The 19,472-nt window shown below is 42.9% G+C and overlaps 1 protein-coding gene across 1 annotated transcript in view; it reads right to left on the bottom strand.

Moving 5' to 3' along the window:
• Window positions 1-6,840: 6,840 nt before the first annotated feature.
• Window positions 6,841-19,472, bottom strand: part of si:ch1073-15f12.3 (laminin subunit beta-3) — a 43,517-nt gene continuing 30,885 nt past the window's right edge. The window contains exons 13-16 of the mRNA XM_034167637.1: window positions 19,040-19,181; window positions 15,946-16,122; window positions 15,354-15,513; window positions 6,841-8,070 (exon numbers count right to left, since the gene is read on the bottom strand). Coding sequence (XP_034023528.1) covers window positions 7,931-8,070; window positions 15,354-15,513; window positions 15,946-16,122; window positions 19,040-19,181 — 619 coding nt within the window. The 3' untranslated portion in view covers window positions 6,841-7,930. The remainder of the gene's footprint in view (window positions 8,071-15,353; window positions 15,514-15,945; window positions 16,123-19,039; window positions 19,182-19,472) is intronic.

The raw sequence follows: 19,472 nt of genomic DNA, 5'->3' as shown, positions 1-19,472 counted from the left end.
ATTGTCTCTTTTTTGTTTTGTTTTTTTCTTCAGTAGTAGTCACATGACAATTACATCAATTTGAGAGTTTTTCTGGTTTTTTATGTATTTCACTTTTGTGTTTGATGAGCGGGATTAAGCTCCGTATCTGTGGGGTCATAAATTTTGTATATATTTTTATATATATCACGGTTGTGTTTGATGAGCGGGATTAAGCTCCGTATCTGTGGGGTCATAAATTCTATATATTTTTATATATATCACGGTTGTGTTTGATGAGCGGGATTAAGCTCCGTATCAGCTTTCAGGCTCCTCTCCTGTGGAACCAGCTCCCAATTCAGATCAGGGAGACAGACACCCTCTCTACTTTTAAGATTAGGCTTAAAACTTTCCTTTTTGCTAAAGCTTATAGTTAGGGCTGGATCAGGTGACCCTGAACCATCCCTTAGTTATGCTGCTATAGATGTAGACTGCTGGGGGGTTCCCATGATGCACTGTTTCTTTCTCTTTTTGCTCTGTATGCACCACTCTGCATTTAATCATTAGTGATCGATCTCTGCTCCCCTCCACAGCATGTCTTTTTCCTGGTTCTCTCCCTCAGCCCCAACCAGTCCCAGCAGAAGACTGCCCCTCCCTGAGCCTGGTTCTGCTGGAGGTTTCTTCCTGTTAAAAGGGAGTTTTTCCTTCCCACTGTCGCCAAGTGCTTGCTCACAGGGGGTCGTTTTGACCGTTGTGGTTTTACATAATTATTGTATGGCCTTGCCTTACAATATAAAGCGCCTTGGGGCAACTGTTTGTTGTGATTTGGCGCTATATAAAAAAATTGATTGATTGATTGATTGATTGATTGATCTGTGGGGTCATAAATTTTGTATATATTTTTATATATATCACGGTTGTGTTTGATGAGCGGGATTAAGCTCCGTATCTGTGGGGTCATAAATTTTGTATATATTTTTATATATATCACGGTTGTGTTTGATGAGCGGGATTAAGCTCCGTATCTGTGGGGTCATAAATTTTGTATATATTTTTATATATATCACGGTTGTGTTTGATGAGCGGGATTAAGCTCCGTATCTGTGGGGTCATAAATTCTGTATATATATTTTTATATATATCAATCAATCAATCAATCAATTTTTTTTATATAGCACCAAATCACAACAAACAGTTGCCCCAAGGTGCTTTATATTGTAAGGCAAGGCCATACAATAATTATGTAAAACCCCAACGGTCAAAACGACCCCCTGTGAGCAAGCACTTGGCTACAGTGGGAAGGAAAAACTCCCTTTTAACAGGAAGAAACCTCCAGCAGAACCAGGCTCAGGGAGGGGCAGTCTTCTGCTGGGACTGGTTGGGGCTGAGGGAGAGAACAGTTGATGAACGGGATTTTGCCTTCTTGCTCTCGGTCGGAACGGTCGCATTTTTCTCACCTCCTCCCTCCCCAACTTTCCTGCTACTGTAGCGTGTTTTGTCTGTGAGGCTGCCAGCCCTGCTCCTCTGGAAAACGGCAAAATGGATCTGATCAAGTGGTCTCTGAATGCAATTGATGCTATTTTTACCACAAGACACTAGGGAGCGGAGGACCCGACCTGTCCTGCTGGGACATGTGGCGGGTTACATGATGGACAGCTGGTGGAGGTGGCAAGTCATGTGCCTGTACACGTCTGTGGAGGACGTTGAAGATGTTTACTTATTTGGAGCTGTGGTGACCGGGTTTCTGCTGTGCGGGGTGGCCATAGCACTGGTTTACCGGAAAATTAAGAAGGTGGAGGTGGCATTAATTGGCCCGTCCAGGCTGCCCCACATGAATGATTCGATTGGAAGGGCAGTGTCAACTCAGTCGGCGGGTGTCAATCGCACATTGGAATCCATCTCGGGGAGAATGGCTGCACTGGAAAACTGCTTTGATCATCAGTGAGACCACATCTCCTATATTCAGATGTATTTGGGAGCCACTCTGAAGCTTCTGACTGTGGAATCTGCCAGGCGTCTGTTAATCTGGATATCTATTTGGTTTCCAAACACCAGCTGTCCTTCAAGGCCGCTGGGATAAAATCTCCCCCCGAGGAACACTCCTGATAGCCTCGGTCCTCGTCTCCCCCCCTCCCTCCCTTCCTTCCCAGTCCTGAGATGTTGACTGTGGGACCTTGAGACTCTGGTGGACTGATTCAGGACTGGGATCCCCCCAGGATGGACAGATAAGGCCTGTTGATGGCACCACACAGGCGGCCTTCCGGGCTGTCTGTCTGGACACTGGACACATCCACGTCTCGGCTGTCATCTGCCGTGATTTGTTTTTTGTTATGACTGTTTTTCTGTGCTATTTTTTTTTTTGCTCTCCAGTGGTGCTGCGTGAGTTCAACACAGCAGCAATGGAGGTTTTTCTTTTCCCAATTCTTTCCTTGTGTGTGCTTTTATATGTGTTCATGTACCGGACTGGCTTATGTGTGTTGTTGTTTGTTAAGTGTGTCATGAGGCCGGTCAAGGTTTGCTCAGCCCTGCTCGTGACCTAGGGCACGGATATACATCTGGAGCTGGTCCCCTGGCACCAAAAAAGGCGACCTCGCTCCTAACTGGCAATTAGGATGGGTAAAAATGCAGTAAACACATTTCATTGTGCAGGGAACATGTTCCTATGTGCATATGACAATAAACTCCTTTTGAATCCTTGAATCCTTGAATCCTTAAGCTCTGTATCGATAGGGTCATAAATTCTGTATATATTTTTTATATATATCACAGTAGTGTTTGATGAGTGGGATTAAGCTCCGTATCTGAGATAGTAGATTCTGTTTATATTTTTATATACCATGAGGCCAATAAGTGTTTGATCCACTGTCAATTTTGCAAGTTTTCCCACCTACAAAGAATGTAGAGGTCTGTAATTTTTATCATAGGTTCACTTCAACTGTGAGAGACAGAATCTAAAAATCAAATTCAGAAAATCACATTGTATGATTTTTAAATAATTTATTTGTATTTTATTGCATGAAATTAGTATTTGAACACCTACCAACCAGCAAGAATTCTGGCTCACACAGACCTGTTAATTTTTCTTTAAGAAGCCCTCTTATTCTGCACTCTTTACCTGTATTAATTGCACCTGTTTGAACTTGTTACCTGTATAAAAGACACCTGTTCACACACTCAATCAATCACACTCCAAACTGTCCACCATAGCCAAGACCAAAGAGCTGTCTAAGGACACCAGGGACAAAACTGTAGACCTGCACAAGGCTGGGATGGACTACAGGACAACAGGCAAGCAGCTTGGTAGAAGACAACAACTGTTATGATTATTTATTACAAAGTGGAAGAAACACAAGATGACTGTCAATCTCCCTCGGTCTGGGAATCCATGCAAGATCTCACTTTGTGGGGTAAGGATGATTCTGAGAAAGCTCAGAACTACACAGGAGGACCTGGTCAATGACCTGAAGAGAGCTGGGACCACAGTAACACATTAGTAACACATGATGCTGTCATGGTTTAAAATCCTGCAGGGCAGCAAGGTCCCCCTGCTCAAGCCAGCACATGTCCAGGCCCATTTGAAGTTCATCAGTAACCATTTGGATGATCCAGAGGAGGCATGGGAGAAGGTCATGTGGTCAGATGAGACCAGAATAGAGCTTTTTGGAATTAACTCCTTACCATGTTTAGAGGATGAGAACAACCCCAAGAAAACCATCCCAACGGTGAAGCATGGGGGTGGAAACATCATACTCTGGGGGTGCTCTTCTGCAAAGGAGACAGGACGACTGCACTGTATTGAAGGGAGGATGGATGGGGTCATGTATTGCGAGATTTTGACAAACAACCTCCTTCCCTCAGTAAGAACACTGAAGATGGGTCATGGCTGGGTCTTCAACATGACAATGACCCCAAACACACAGCCAGGGCAACTAAGGAGGGGCTCTGTAAGAAGCATTTCAAGGTCCTGGAGTGGCCTGGTCAGTCTCCAGACCTGAACTCAATAGAAGGTCTTTGGAGGGAGCTGAAACTCCAAACCTGAAAGATTTGTAGAAGATCTGTATGGAGGAGTGGACCAAAATCCCTGCTGCAGTGTGTGAAAACCTAGTGAAAAACTACAGGAAACGTTTGACCTGTGGAACTGCAAAGGTTTCTGTACCAAATGTTAAGGTCGGTTTTTCGATAGGATCAAATAGTTATTTAATGCAATAAAATGTAAATTAATACAGTGTGATTTTCTGAATTTGATTTTTAGATTCTGTCTCTCACAGTTGAAGTGTACCTACGATAAAAATTACAGACCTCTACATTCTTTGTAGGTGGGAAAACTTGCAAAGTTGACAGTGGATCAAACACTTACTGGCCTCATTGTATTTCACAGTCATGTTTGATGAGCGGGATTAAGCTCTGTATCTGTGAGGTCATATACTGTCCCCTCCAAAAGTATTGCAACACTTGGTATTTCATACATTTAAATTTGTTTATGCCATTTCAAATACAAAAAATACAAAAACAGAAAAAAAAATCTAAAATTATCTTCCTTAAACTCAAAGTGACAGCAAATCTCGACAACTTGATATAAATTAATTAAAAATATAAAAGCCAAGATGATGAGATGCATAAGTAATGGGCCCCTTTGGTATAATACCTGTAAATAATCAGTTTTATTGCCAGTTTTCTTCAGACAAGTCAGGGGATGGATACATGAACATTTCCAAGTGACTGAATATGTGTTGGAGTTTATTTACACCAATTATGAAGAAATACAAACAGTATGAAACTCTATCGTAAATCTGCACCGAGTAGACAAATCTCACAACCAGTTCACAGTCAAAATCCACTGAGCAATATTGATCACACAACTATAACCTAATGTGCAATATTTTAATTCTTTTTGAAGTAACACTCATTGGTGCAATATCTGTTTCATCCACATGTGCAATGTACGAGGTCTGTTAGCCGCTCATGGTGCTGGACAAACAACACCTCCGTGTTTGAAACCATTTGTAAGATTCAGATGGCTTTCAGTGGCTTTTCAGTCGAGTGAGTATCCGAGAAATTGTTTAACAGCTGGGCATGTTCCAACTTGTCCTGTGAGACTTCCAACACGGAGGTGTTGTTTGTCCAGCACCATGAGCGGCTGCGTCCCGACACGCGAATCCGTCCGCACGTCTTTCATTACAAAATCTCCTTTAACAGTGGAATGTGCCGATAAAGTGTTGATCCCGACCTCTTCTGAAACTTCTCTGCTAGTCACACGACATCCTGCATCAACAGAGCCTTAAATTTGGAAGTGATCTGCTCTTTCCAGCCTGTCGATGGCCGCTCGAGGCGCGGTGCGCCCTCCGCCGCCGTGGGCCGTTTTTAATCCAATTTTAATGGTCCTTAATCCATGTGATACCGATAGAATCTTCACCGAAAGCCATCTGAATCTTCCAAATGGTTTCCATCTGGCTGCCTGGCAGAGTTTCTGAAAAAATTTTCATGGAACAAAGTGGCAGTCGCTCTGCCATTCCTAAACAATAAGGGGGCTGGACCAGTGCTCACTCAAAGCCTGCCCACAGGCGAATGACGCAACCGACAGGCGTGAAAAAACTCACACATGCGCACGAAGGTTCAAGCTTGTCTGATGCAAGCGCACATGATTCAAATACATATAGTTTTTGAAAAAAATAAAAAGGTCGGATACTTTTCTAACAGACCTCGTACACTTTATTATCTGTGCAATATCCACTATGTTTGGAATACAAGTGTGCAGAAACTGCTGTGAACTATACCATTACCCTGGTCCTGTCCTGTGCCTGTGCACCGGGTGACCTTTTTATTCTTTTACACATTTATATTTAATTACTTGAAAGCTCTGCTCAAGAATTACAGTGTACCCAAACCTTGCACGCAAGTACAAATGCAAATAAAGTCTCTGTCTGTCTGTCTGTCTGTCTATCTCCAAACCTGAGTGACTGTGCAAAAAGGATAAGAGTGAGGAAAGCCACCAAGACACCCAGAAGAAGTTACAGGCTTCTGTGGCTGTGACTGGAGAAATTGTGCACGGTGCATGTTTTGCATTTTGTATCTCCAGTTATCCATCTTCATGATGAAGTGGTACAGAGGAGGATTTTCTTAAAAAGAAGACCTCAAAGTTCAGCTACAGTTTGCCAGAAGGTGCACCTAACATGCAAGCCTAGATTTGATCTTTTAGTGAAAGAAAATCCTCCTGTGTACCACGTCATAAATTCTGTGTACATTTTTATATATTTCACTGTCGTGTTTAAGCTCTGTATCTGTGGGGCCGTAAATTCCGGACATAATTTTATATATTTCATGGTTGTGTTTGATGAGCAGGATTAAGCTACGTATTTGCTAGTATGTAAATTCAGGTATATGTACATATTAAAAGTGTGTGCATGTGTGTAACTTCAATCATGGAGAAACTGTGACAGCTGATGTTTGCTGTTTTGTCTGCTTATATATTTTGGGTCACACATGAACGCCACTGAAACGGAAAGTGGATAGGACTAATTTTTTGGGGAGAATTTAGGGATATTAGGCAACAACAGTGAAGAATGGATGTTGATATTAACCAGTCCCTGGTAACCAGACGAGCTCTGAACGAAGGAAATCACCTTCTCGTTGTAAAACATGACATCAACTAAATGTACCAAATAATAAATACAATTATTCACAAAACGTTTTTCATTTAATTTCCTGCAAGTTCAGTTAAAATCATACTAGAAACTTTGCATAATTTATTACCACCCTTGAAAAATGTCAGCTGCCTATTTTATAAGCACGACCCAATCTAGAGCCCGTGGATCCCCACAGGGAAACACGCTGCTTTTTGTCAATTTTACGGTTGTGTTTGACAAGTGGGATTAAACTCCATATCTGCACAGTTGTATATTCCAGTTCTATTTTCATACATTTCACCCTGGTGTTTGACAAGCGGGATTAAGGTGGTACGAGAGCACTCCACAGGTGTGTTCTTTGTGAGGAATTCAGACATTTTATTGAAATATATGGATCGGTTGGTGATCCGATGAATGTAATCCTCTAACAGCACCAAAATAACAACTGCCAACTACTTCAGTAGATTTCTTTAGTCATAACATTTGCAAAATGTGGTTTGCTTAATAAAATATACTTTATTATGATCACAGCACCACAAAACACAATGCTAAAAGAATGTTAGCATGAAAACTGGCTAGCATCACATAACGTTAGTGCGAGCTGAGCTCTGGGATTTAGGATGTTTACGTAAAGTTACAGTTTTGCTCCACTGGTTATCTTCAAGTAAACTGACATTATCTGAAAAAAAGAGACAACCTCATCATGTGTGGTTTTTCAAACAAACTCAGACGGATTTGATTTGGTGGTTTTGTCGTTTCGTGTTCGGTGTCCAGTTCTTAGTTCCAGTCCAGTGTCGATGTCCAGTACACCAAAGTTTTGACCATTTCTTATTAAACTACATACAATAAACCTCAAAGAAGAAGAAGATAAATAATGTTGAGTGTTATTCTAAAGCCACAGGCTGCACTCCCACATACAAACATGAAACATTTATCTGTCAATCCACAGAAGGTTGTTTTTCACTTTGTGTCTGTTGTGTGTTTTTGACTTTTTCTTGGCTTTTTGCAGCATCACACATCAGAAGTCTCTGCATTCTTTGTCCCACTGGAATCTAACATCTGTTCTTAAACTTGTCGGGGGCAATGATGAAGATGATGATGATGATGATGATGATTAACCAATGACACCTCACCTGTGCCTCTGCTGACTCACTACTCCCGCCCACTTTCAAATGATCCAATCATATCATCAACTCTCAAAACATTTGACTGACAGTAATTTCATTTCTGTGTAACATTAAATAGAACATGGTTTGGGGGGGTGCCTGAAGGCTGATGATGGACATGCAGACATGGTCAAACTGTGCAGGAAGCGTGCACGTGCCGATCCTGGTGCTGACTGGTGGTTTTCAGGCCAGGCAGGTGTTGAACGTGTGGAGTCTCTTGTGGAGTTCAGCAATGAGTTCTTGGAGCCTGGCTTCGAGTCCTGGAACCATGATTGACTTTTTCAAAATCTCGTCCTGCAGTGACTTCAGAGAGTCAGCCTTACCTGAAACATCAAGAACAATCGTCATGTGAAGCCACGACAGCCCACCTCATCTGAGACCAGACCCAAAACCCTGAGTTCTGCATTTACACGAAAACCCAAATTAGACGTGTTTAATAACGTCCACAAACACTGGACTGACTCTGTTGAGACAAAACAGAACAATCGGGAACAACACGGCAGAGCAGGTGAGATAACGTCAGGACTACTGTGCTGTGAAGCTCTGTCACACCCATAACCATGATTATTTAGAACATGGCACTGCTATTTGTCCTGTTGGACCAGACTGACCACACTCTGACCTGTTAGACCAGACTGAACACACTCTGACCTGTTAGACCAGACTGAACACACTCTGACCTGTTGGGACTGGTCTCATCTGTTGGACCGGACTGACCACAGTGTGACCTGTTGGACCGGACTGACCACAGTCTGACCTGTTGGACTGGTCTCATCTGTTGTACCAGACTGACCACAGTCTGACCTGTTGGACTGGTCTCATCTGTTGGACCAGACTGGCCACAGTCTGACCTGTTGGACCAGACTGACCACACTCTGACCTGTTGGACTGGTCTCATGTGTTGGACCAGTCTGACTAGCAGTAGTGGCTTGTTGTATGGGCGCAGTACATATCTGCGCTGCAAAGTGGTGATCATATCACTGTGTAATTGGTAAACTAGCGCTCACTGCTTCTACAGGCACTCGTGCTTCCTGAGAGGTGCACAGAAGAGAAGCAGTGTGTGAGAGGTTCCATGCGCGGTTTCCTCCCCATGTGCTCTGCTCCGCTCTGGATGGACCATCCTGGTCTGCTCGGCAAGATTCTGCTGTTCGGCTCAGCAGCGTCTCCTCTGGCAGGGCGACGTGCACTTAGGACGCAGCACAGAACCAGAATGACAACTCTGCACCACATTTCTCTGCAGATTATGCAGCACCCAAACAAAGGAAGGTGGAGGCAGGCAGCCAGTTTATAAACTAAAAGACCTTTGAAAGCGGACAGACAGGGTGTAAGAACGGGTTTGAATCTCACCAGAGAGGACAAACTGTCCACTGGTGGAAAAAATAATTCTCAGAAAGGACCATCTGCCTATTTGTAATGGAGGGTTTAGAACTTGAGCTCCGTTCATAATATTAGCTGAAGTGACGTGAATCTGACATTTTTTTGTGTGCCTGCATGTGCCACCCCGGGCAGGGTCTCACCCGGGGAGGAATTCAATGTTTAACCGCTACTGCTGGCAACAGTCAATTTACAACCCCAATTCCAATGAAGTTGGGACGTTGTGTAAAATATAAATAAAACCAGAATACAATGATTTGCAAATCCTCTTCAACCTATATTCAGTTGAATACACCACAAAGACAAGACATTTAATGTTCAAACTGATAAACTCTACATAATATAATCAGAAAATTCAGAGAATCTGGAGAACTTTCTACACGTAAGCAGCAAGGCTGAAAACCAACATTGAATGCCCGTGACCTTCGATCCCTCAGGCGGCACTGCATTAAAAACCGACATCATTGTGTAAAGGATCTTACCGTGTGAGCTCAGGAACACTTCAGAAAACCATTGTCAGTTAACACAGTTCATCACTACATCTACAAGTGCAAGTTAAAACTCTACGATGCAAAGAGAAAGCCATACATCAACAACATCCAGAAACACCGCCGCCTTCTTTGGGCCTGAGCTCATTTGAAATGGACAGACACAAAGTGGAAAAAGTGTGCTGTGGTCTGATGAGTCCACATTTCAAATTGTTTTTGGAAATCATGGACAACTTACACATCTGTGATGGCACCATCAATGTTGAAAGGTACATTCAGGTTTTGCAGCAAAACATGCTGCCATCCAAGCAACGTCTTTTTCAGGGACGTCCCTGCTTATTTCAGCAAGACAATGCCAAGCTACATTCTGCATGTGTTACAACAGCGTGGCTTCGTAGTAAAAGAGTGCTGGTACTAGACTGGCCTGCCTGCAGTCCAGACCTGTAGCCCGTTGAAAATGTGTGGCGCATTATGAAGCGCAAAATACGACAACGGAGACTGTTGAACAAGCAAGAATGGGAAAGAATTCCACCTACAAAGCTTCAACAATTAGTGTCCTCAATTGCCAAATGCTTATTGAGTGTTGTTCGAAGGAAAGGTGATGTAACACAGTGGTAAACATATCACTGTCCCAGCTTTTTTGAAACCTGTTGCAGGTATCATTTCAAAAAGAGCAAATATTTGCACAAAAATTCAATTCAATTCAATTTTTTTTTTTTATATAGCGCCAAATCACAACAAACAGTTGCCCCAAGGCGCTTTATATTGTAAGGCAAGGCCATACAATAATGATGTAAAACCCCAACGGTCAAAACGACCCCCTGTGAGCAAGCACTTGGCTACAGTGGGGAGGAAAAACTCCCTTTTAACAGGAAGAAACCTCCAGCAGAACCAGGCTCAGGGAGGGGCAGTCTTCTGCTGGGACTGGTTGGGGCTGAGGGAGAGAACCAGGAAAAAGACATGCTGTGGAGGGGAGCAGAGATCGATCACTAATGATTAAATGCAGAGTGGTGCATACAGAGCAAAAAGAGAAAGAAACAGTGCATCATGGGAACCCCCCAGCAGTCTACGTCTATAGCAGCATAACTAAGGGATGGTTCAGGGTCACCTGATCCAGCCCTAACTATAAGCTTTAGCAAAAAGGAAAGTTTTAAGCCTAATCTTAAAAGTAGAGAGGGTGTCTGTCTCCCTGATCTGAATTGGGAGCTGGTTCCACAGGAGAGGAGCCTGAAAGCTGAAGGCTCTGCCTCCCATTCTACTCTTACAAACCCTAGGAACTACAAGTAAGCCTGCAGTCTGAGAGCGAAGCGCTCTATTGGGGTGATATGGTACTACGAGGTCCCTAAGATAAGATGGGACCTGATTATTCAAAACCTTATAAGTAAGAAGAAGAATTTTAAATTCTATTCTAGAATTAACAGGAAGCCAATGAAGAGAGGCCAATATGGGTGAGATATGCTCTCTCCTTCTAGTCCCCGTCAGCACTCTAGCTGCAGCATTTTGAATTAACTGAAGGCTTTTTAGGGAACTTTTAGGACAACCTGATAATAATGAATTACAATAGTCCAGCCTAGAGGAAATAAATGCATGAATTAGTTTTTCAGCATCACTCTGAGACAAGACCTTTCTGATTTTAGAGATATTGCGTAAATGCAAAAAAGCAGTCCTACATATTTGTTTAATATGCGCTTTGAATGACATATCCTGATCAAAAATGACTCCAAGATTTCTCACAGTATTACTAGAGGTCAGGGTAATGCCATCCACAGTAAGGATCTGGTTAGACACCATGTTTCTAAGATTTGTGGGGCCAAGTACAATAACTTCAGTTTTATCTGAGTTTAAAAGCAGGAAATTAGAGGTCATCCATGTCTTTATGTCTGTAAGACAATCCTGCAGTTTAGCTAATTGGTGTGTGTCGTCTGGCTTCATGGATAGATAAAGCTGGGTATCATCTGCGTAACAATGAAAATTTAAGCAATACCGTCTAATAATACTGCCTAAGGGAAGCATATATAAAGTGAATAAAATTGGTCCTAGCACAGAACCTTGTGGAACTCCATAATTAACCTTAGTCTGTGAAGAAGATTCCCCATTTACATGAACAAATTGTAATCTATTAGACAAATATGATTCAAACCACCGCAGCGCAGTGCCTTTAATACCTATGGCATGCTCTAATCTCTGTAATAAAATTTTATGGTCAACAGTATCAAAAGCAGCACTGAGGTCTAACAGAACAAGCACAGAGATGAGTCCACTGTCCGAGGCCATAAGAAGATCATTTGTAACCTTCACTAATGCTGTTTCTGTACTATGATGAATTCTAAAACCTGACTGAAACTCTTCAAATAGACCATTCCTCTGCAGATGATCAGTTAGCTGTTTTACAACTACCCTTTCAAGAATTTTTGAGAGAAAAGGAAGGTTGGAGATTGGCCTATAATTAGCTAAGATAGCTGGGTCAAGTGATGGCTTTTTAAGTAATGGTTTAATTACTGCCACCTTAAAAGCCTGTGGTACATAGCCAACTAACAAAGATAGATTGATCATATTTAAGATCGAAGCATTAAATAATGGTAGGGCTTCCTTGAGCAGCCTGGTAGGAATGGGGTCTAATAAACATGTTGATGGTTTGGATGAAGTAACTAATGAAAATAACTCAGACAGAACAATCGGAGAGAAAGAGTCTAACCAAATACCGGCATCACTGAAAGCAGCCAAAGATAACGATATGTCTTTGGGATGGTTATGAGTAATTTTTTCTCTAATAGTTAAAATTTTGTTAGCAAAGAAAGTCATGAACTCATTACTAGTTAAAGTTAATGGAATACTCAGCTCAATAGAGCTCTGACTCTCTGTCAGCCTGGCTACAGTGCTGAAAAGAAACCTGGGGTTGTTCTTATTTTCTTCAATTAGTGATGAGTAGAAAGATGTCCTAGCTTTACGGAGGGCTTTTTTATAGAGCAACAGACTCTTTTTCCAGGCTAAGTGAAGATCTTCTAAATTAGTGAGACACCATTTCCTCTCCAACTTACGGGTTATCTGCTTTAAGCTACGAGTTTGAGAGTTATACCATGGAGTCAGACACTTCTGATTTAAAGCTCTCTTTTTCAGAGGAGCTACAGCATCCAAAGCTGTCTTCAATGAGGATGTAAAACTATTGACGAGATACTCTATCTCCCTTACAGAGTTTAGGTAGCTACTCTGCACTGTGTTGTTATATGGCATTAGAGAACATAAAGAAGGAATCATATCCTTAAACCTAGTTACAGCGCTTTCTGAAAGACTTCTAGTGTAATGAAACTTATTCCCTACTGCTGGGTAGTCCATCAGAGTAAATGTAAATGTTATTAAAAAATGATCAGACAGAAGGGAGTTTTCAGGGAATACTGTTAAGTCTTCTATTTCCATACCATAAGTCAGAACAAGATCTAAGATATGATTAAAGTGGTGGGTGGACTCATTTACTTTTTGAGCAAAGCCAATAGAGTCTAATAATAGATTAAATGCAGTGTTGAGGCTGTCATTCTCAGCATCTGTGTGGATGTTAAAATCGCCCACTATAATTATCTTATCTGAGCTAAGCACTAAGTCAGACAAAAGGTCTGAAAATTCACAGACAAACTCACAGTAACGACCAGGTGGACGATAGATAATAACAAATAAAACTGGTTTTTGGGACTTCCAATTTGGATGGACAAGACTAAGAGACAAGCTTTCAAATGAATTAAAGCTCTGTCTGGGTTTTTGATTAATTAATAAGCTGGAATGGAAGATTGCTGCTAATCCACCGCCCCGGCCCGTGCTACGAGCATTCTGACAGTTAGTGTGACTCGGGGGTGTTGACTCATTTAAACTAACATATTCATCCTGCTGTAACCAGGTTTCTGTTAGGCAGAATAAATCAATATGTTGATCAATTATTATATCATTTACCAACAGGGACTTAGAAGAGAGAGACCTAATGTTTAATAGACCACATTTAACTGTTTTAGTCTGTGGTGCAGTTGAAGGTGCTATATTATTTTATTTTTTTTAATTTTTATGCTTAAATAGATTTTTGCTGGTTATTGGTAGTCTGGGAGCAGGCACCGTCTCTACGGGGATGGGGTAATGAGGGGATGGCAGGGGGAGAGAAGCTGCAGAGAGGTGTGTAAGACTACAACTCTGCTTCCTGGTCCCAACCCTGGAAAGTCACGGTTTGGAGGATTTAAGAAAATTAGCCAGATTTCTAGAAATGAGAGCTGCTCCATCCAAAGTGGGATGGATGCCGTCTCTCCTAACAAGACCAGGTTTTCCCCAGAAGCTTTGCCAATTATCTATGAAGCCCACCTCATTTTTTGGACACCACTCAGACAGCCAGCAATTCAAGGAGAACATGCGGCTAAACATGTCACTCCCGGTCTGATTGGGGAGGGGCCCAGAGAAAACTACAGAGTCCGACATTGTTTTTGCAAAGTTACACACCGATTTAATGTTAATTTTAGTGACCTCCGATTGGCGTAACCGGGTGTCATTACTGCCGACGTGAATTACAATCTTACCAAATTTACGCTTAGCCTTAACCAGCAGTTTCAAATTTCCTTCAATGTCGCCTGCTCTGGCCCCCGGAAGACAATTGACTATGGTTGCTGGTGTCGCTAACTTCACATTTCTCAAAACAGAGTCGCCAATAACCAGAGTTTGATCCTCGGCGGGTGTGTCGTCGAGTGGGGAAAAACGGTTAGAGATGTGAACGGGTTGGCGGTGTACACGGGGCTTCTGTTTAGGACTACGCTTCCTCCTCACAGTCACCCAGTCAGCCTGCTTTCCCGGCTGCTCGGGATCTGCCAGGGGGGAACTAACGGCGGCTAAGCTACCTTGGTCCGCACCGACTACAGGGGCCTGGCTAGCTGTAGAATTTTCCACGGTGCGGAGCCAAGTCTCCAATTCGCCCAGCCTGGCCTCCAAAGCTACGAATAAGCTACACTTATTACAAGTACCATTACTGCTAAAGGAGGCCGAGGAATAACTAAACATTTCACACCCAGAGCAGAAAAGTGCGGGAGAGACAGGAGAAGCCGCCATGCTAAATCGGCTAAGAGCTAGTAGCTACGCTAAGCTAGCGGATTCCTAAAAACACGCAAAGTGAATAATGTGTAAATAATTTAGAGGTGATTCAGCAGAAGGAGTGCTTTAGTTAAGGCACGTAAAGATTACACTGGGAAACAAATCGTAATCTAGATAACTAGATCAATCTAACTGCGCAGATTAAACAGCTAACAGATACAGAAAAACACAGCTGTGCTCCGGAACAGGAAGTGATACAATACCGCAGTGAGAGCCAACCACCAGTAGAGGCAAGCAAGCAAAAAACAATAAAGTTTATCAGTTTGAACATTAAATATCTTGTCTTTGTGGTGTATTCAATTGAATATAGGTTGAAGAGGATTTGAAAATCGTATTCTGTTTTTATTTACATTTTACACAACGTCCCAACTTCATTGGAATTGGGGTTGTAAAAAACCTGCATTTTATAACCAACCCTGTGGATCATCCGAGACATTCAGGTGGCAAATCCTCTAAATCCTGGAGCAAACACATTGACATGACCAAAAGTTAGACCTGATTTCTTTCATGATGCAATACAGCAAAAGATTAAATGAACACCAAACTACAAAAGTCTTCTCCTGGCTGGTAGTGTGTGTGTGGGTCCTGTGTTTTTTTAAGAAGACAGTTGTGCTGGAACAGGGGTGCATCACCTTCCAGAGCATTCATCATATCTGCAGTGGTGTTAACCGCAGCTTCAGCATCCTGCTGCAGCCGAGCCAGACGCTCGCCCAACGAGTCAGAGCCATCCCCAGGTCCACTGCTGTCCGCTGCCTTCAGACGATCCAGCTCCTTCTCCAGAGCCAAGAGGTCCTACACCACACAAACACAGCACGATCAGATATAAACTACACAGCAGGAGACAGTTCTCAAAAACTGAGTGAGAAGAGTGAGGAAAGCCACCAAGACACCCAGACAATCCAGAAGAAGTTACAGACCTCTGTGGTTGTGAATGGAGAATCTGTGCACAGCAACAACTGTAGCAGCTGAAGGTCTAAGAAGAGGTCAGTAGGAAGATGAGGGAGCACTAACACCAGGAAGAACAGAACAGAAGGCCGTGACTGTCGCGAAGGAGAACATGCTGTGACCAAAGAACAGGCCCAAGATGAAGAAAGAAAACTACAGTGGTGCCACTTAACGTAAAGATAAGCTAAAAGGGAAAGACGAAGCACAAAATAAGAGGATTAAAATTAAATGTGTGTTCTTGTTTTGATGCCACCTGGACCGTTTCAGAACGTCTCCTACCTTTTTCGCAGCAGCTGCTTCTTTATCAGCTTTGTCTGCTTGGTCCGTTGCATTGTCAGCTTGTTCGTCTCGCTCCATCAGCACCTCCTTGAGTTTGTCCAGTTGGGGAGTCATTGGACTCAAAAGTGTCAATAAATCATCCAGGGCCTTTTGTGCTGGGTCCAGCTGGTCCTTCGTCTGAATGAAAGGAGAAGAAAATTGAGGAGAAGGAGGATAAGAAATACAATGAAATCAAATAAGAGAAGATACAACATGTCAAAGGATTCAGGGGGAAAAAAGAGAATTCAATTGCATTTTATTCATTCAGCCCAAAAATCATCAACCGTCTCAGTGGGCTGTACGTCTGCAACATCACGTATCTCCAGAAGATCCTCAGAGGATGAGCGTTCTACACATACAAACATGCTGTGTACTATATACTTATGAGAGAAGACCTACACAGGTCGCCTGTACAGGTGGACCTCAGCGAGGAGAGGACGGACACACTCAGTCTCACACCCATGTCCTCACATTTTGACACAAGTCACTTATTTTGTCAAAACATCAATCGGACAGTCGGGATGAGTGGGGAAATGCTTATCTTACTTCTATCCATAACCAAAACACAGATGGATGTTCCATGATGATGCAGGAGTGAAGCTGACACACTGCCAAAGAGAAACGGTGCAGTTGAGAGGAAAAAAAAAAGCTTCTCCCTACCTGTCACAAAAAGATGCAACAGAGGTACCAAACTCATCACATCATGATGGTCAGGAGCACTGACCCAACCCTGTGCTCTTATTGTGAAAGACTCTTGTGCAAGAAGCAGGAAGTGGTCTGTGACAGTGGCTAGCTTCGTAGAAGCCCCAGTCACATGGTGAAGGAACTACCTTCAGATTGGGTTTGTTTTTTATCTGACAAAAGTCATATTTACCCGAGGCAAAAATATGGTCATCGGGTATTGCGAAGGCCTTGGGTCCGTCCATCTGTCCGTCCATCCATCCAACTTCCTCAAAGCCCAGGTGCAACATGCCCAGGACTGTCTGCAGTTTTCATACCGGGCAGGTGTTGGTGTGGAGGATGCTGTCCTCTACCTGCTACACTGAATCCACTCACACCTGGATAAGCCAAGCGGCACAGTGAGGATTCTCTTCCTGGACTTCTCGAGTGTCTTCAACACCATCCAGGCCCTTGTGCTTCAGGACAGACTGAACAGGATGTGAGTGGACCCCTGCCTGGTCACTTGGATCTCCAGCTACCTCACCGACAGGCCACAGTATGTCAGGCTGAGGGACACCACGTGTGACACTGTGATCAGCAGCACCGGAGCACCCCAGGGCATGGTGCTGGCCCCTCTTCTCATCACCCTGTACATCTCTGACCTCTGTTAAAACTATGAGCTGTGTCACATCCAGAAGTTTGCAGATGACAGGAGCCTAGTAAAGGACTTTGCTGCCTGGTGCCACACAAACCATCTACAGCTCAAAACCTCAAAGACAAAGGAGCTGGTCATTGACTTTGGGAAGTCCAGATCAATCAATCAATCAACTTTTTTCTTATATAGCGCCAAATCACAACAAACAGTTGCCCCAAGGCGCTCCACATTGCAAGGCAAGGCCATACAATAATTATGAAAAACCCCAACGGTCAAAACGACCCCCTATGAGCAAGCACTTGGCCACAGTGGGAAGGAAAAACTCCCTTTTAACAGGAAGAAACCTCCAGCAGAACCAGGCTCAGGGAGGGGCAGTCTTCTGCTGAGACTGGTTGGGGCTGAGGGAAAGAACCAGGAAAAAGAGATCGATCACTAATGATTAAATGCAGAGTGATGCATACGGAGCAAAAACAGAAAGAAACAGTGCATCATGGGAACCCCCCCACAGTCTACGTCTAAAGCAACATAACCAAGGGATGGTCCAGGGTCACCCGATCCAGCCCTAACTATAAGCCTTAGCGAAAAGGAAAGTTTTAAGCCTAATCTTAAAAGTAGAGAGGGTATCTGTCTCCCTGATCTGAATTGGGAGCTGGTTCCACAGGAGAGGAGCCTGAAAGCTGAAGGCTCTGCCTCCCATTCTACTCTTACAAACCCTAGGAACTACAAGTAAGCCCGCAGTCTGAGAGCGAAGCGCTCTAATGGGGTAATATGGTACTACGAGGTCCCTAAGATAAGATGGGACCTGATTATTCAAAACCTTATAAGTAAGAAGAAGTATTTTAAATTCTATTCTAGCATTAACAGGAAGCCAATGAAGGGAGGCCAACACGGGTGAGATATGCTCTCTCCTGCTAGTCCCCGTCAGTACTCTAGCTGCAGCATTCTGAACCAACTGAAGGCTTTTTAGGGAACTTTTAGGACAACCTGATAATAATGAATTACAATAGTCCAGCCTAGAGGAAATAAATGCATGAATTAGTTTTTCAGCATCACTCTGAGACAAGACCTTTCTGATTTTAGAGATATTGCGTAAATGCAAAAAAGCAGTCCTACATATTTGTTTAATATGCGCTTTGAATGACATATCCTGATCAAAAATGACTCCAAGATTTCTCACAGTATTACTAGAGATCAGGGAAATGCCATCCAGAGTAACGATCTGGTTAGACACCATGCTTCTAAGATTTGTGGGGCCAAGTACAATAACTTCAGTTTTATCTGAGTTTAAAAGCAGGAAATTAGAGGTCATCAGATCCAGTCTGTATTTCCTTTTTGCAAATTGTTTCTTGCTTCTACTTTTGATACTCTGTGTGCTTCTGTCCAGTGCTGCTTGAACCTCAGTTTTCCTGAGGGAGTCTATCCAAGGGATTAATAAAGTTCTATCTAATCTAATCTGACCTTAGAATTTAGGTCAAGGTCACTCATCAATGGCCTAAACCAAGATTTCCAAGCGGTCCACCAGTGGTGCATCTTTGGTGGGCCTGCACACAGCCTGTGGAAAGTTATCAGGAGCACGAAGGCAGGGAACAAAGACATATTTTGACAAGTGAACCATCTCTCTGGATCACTCACTGCTGGTTCAGAGACACCCAGTTTAGAATCAGAATCAGAGCAAGATTCAAGAGTTGGTTTTCACCTTATGGTTGAGATAATAAAAGGTGCAGTAAGTCTTTTTCCTACCTTAGTGAGGCTTTTGTTGAGGTTTTCTACTTTGTTCAGGCTCTCCAGCAGATTGCCTTCCAGGTCCAACATCGAGTCCTCTGCTGGAAGCAGATCCTTCAGCAGCGTGTCCACATTGTCCTTTATTTCCAGCGATGTGTTCCTGATGATGTGCAGGTAAAGAAACCCCGAGCGACCACGTTATCATTTATTTATTTATCTGTCATTGCCACAAACAAACAAACAAACAAACCCAGTCAACCTCAGTGACAGTTTTGTGAAACCTGCTGTTTATTTCATAAGTACGTTTGTAGTTTATGGTTTTCAAATGACTCATTATTAAAATCTCTGCCAGGAGAACTACAACCCCAATTCCAATGAAGTTGGGACGTTGTGTAAAATGTAAATAAAAACAGAATACAATGATTTTCAAATCCTCTTCAACCTATATTCA

The sequence above is a fragment of the Thalassophryne amazonica genome, chromosome 3 (assembly GCF_902500255.1).
Source record: "Thalassophryne amazonica chromosome 3, fThaAma1.1, whole genome shotgun sequence".
Lineage (NCBI taxonomy): Eukaryota > Metazoa > Chordata > Actinopteri > Batrachoidiformes > Batrachoididae > Thalassophryne > Thalassophryne amazonica.
The sequence above is the reverse complement of the archived record's forward strand: the minus strand, read 5'-3'. Positions and strand labels throughout refer to the sequence as shown.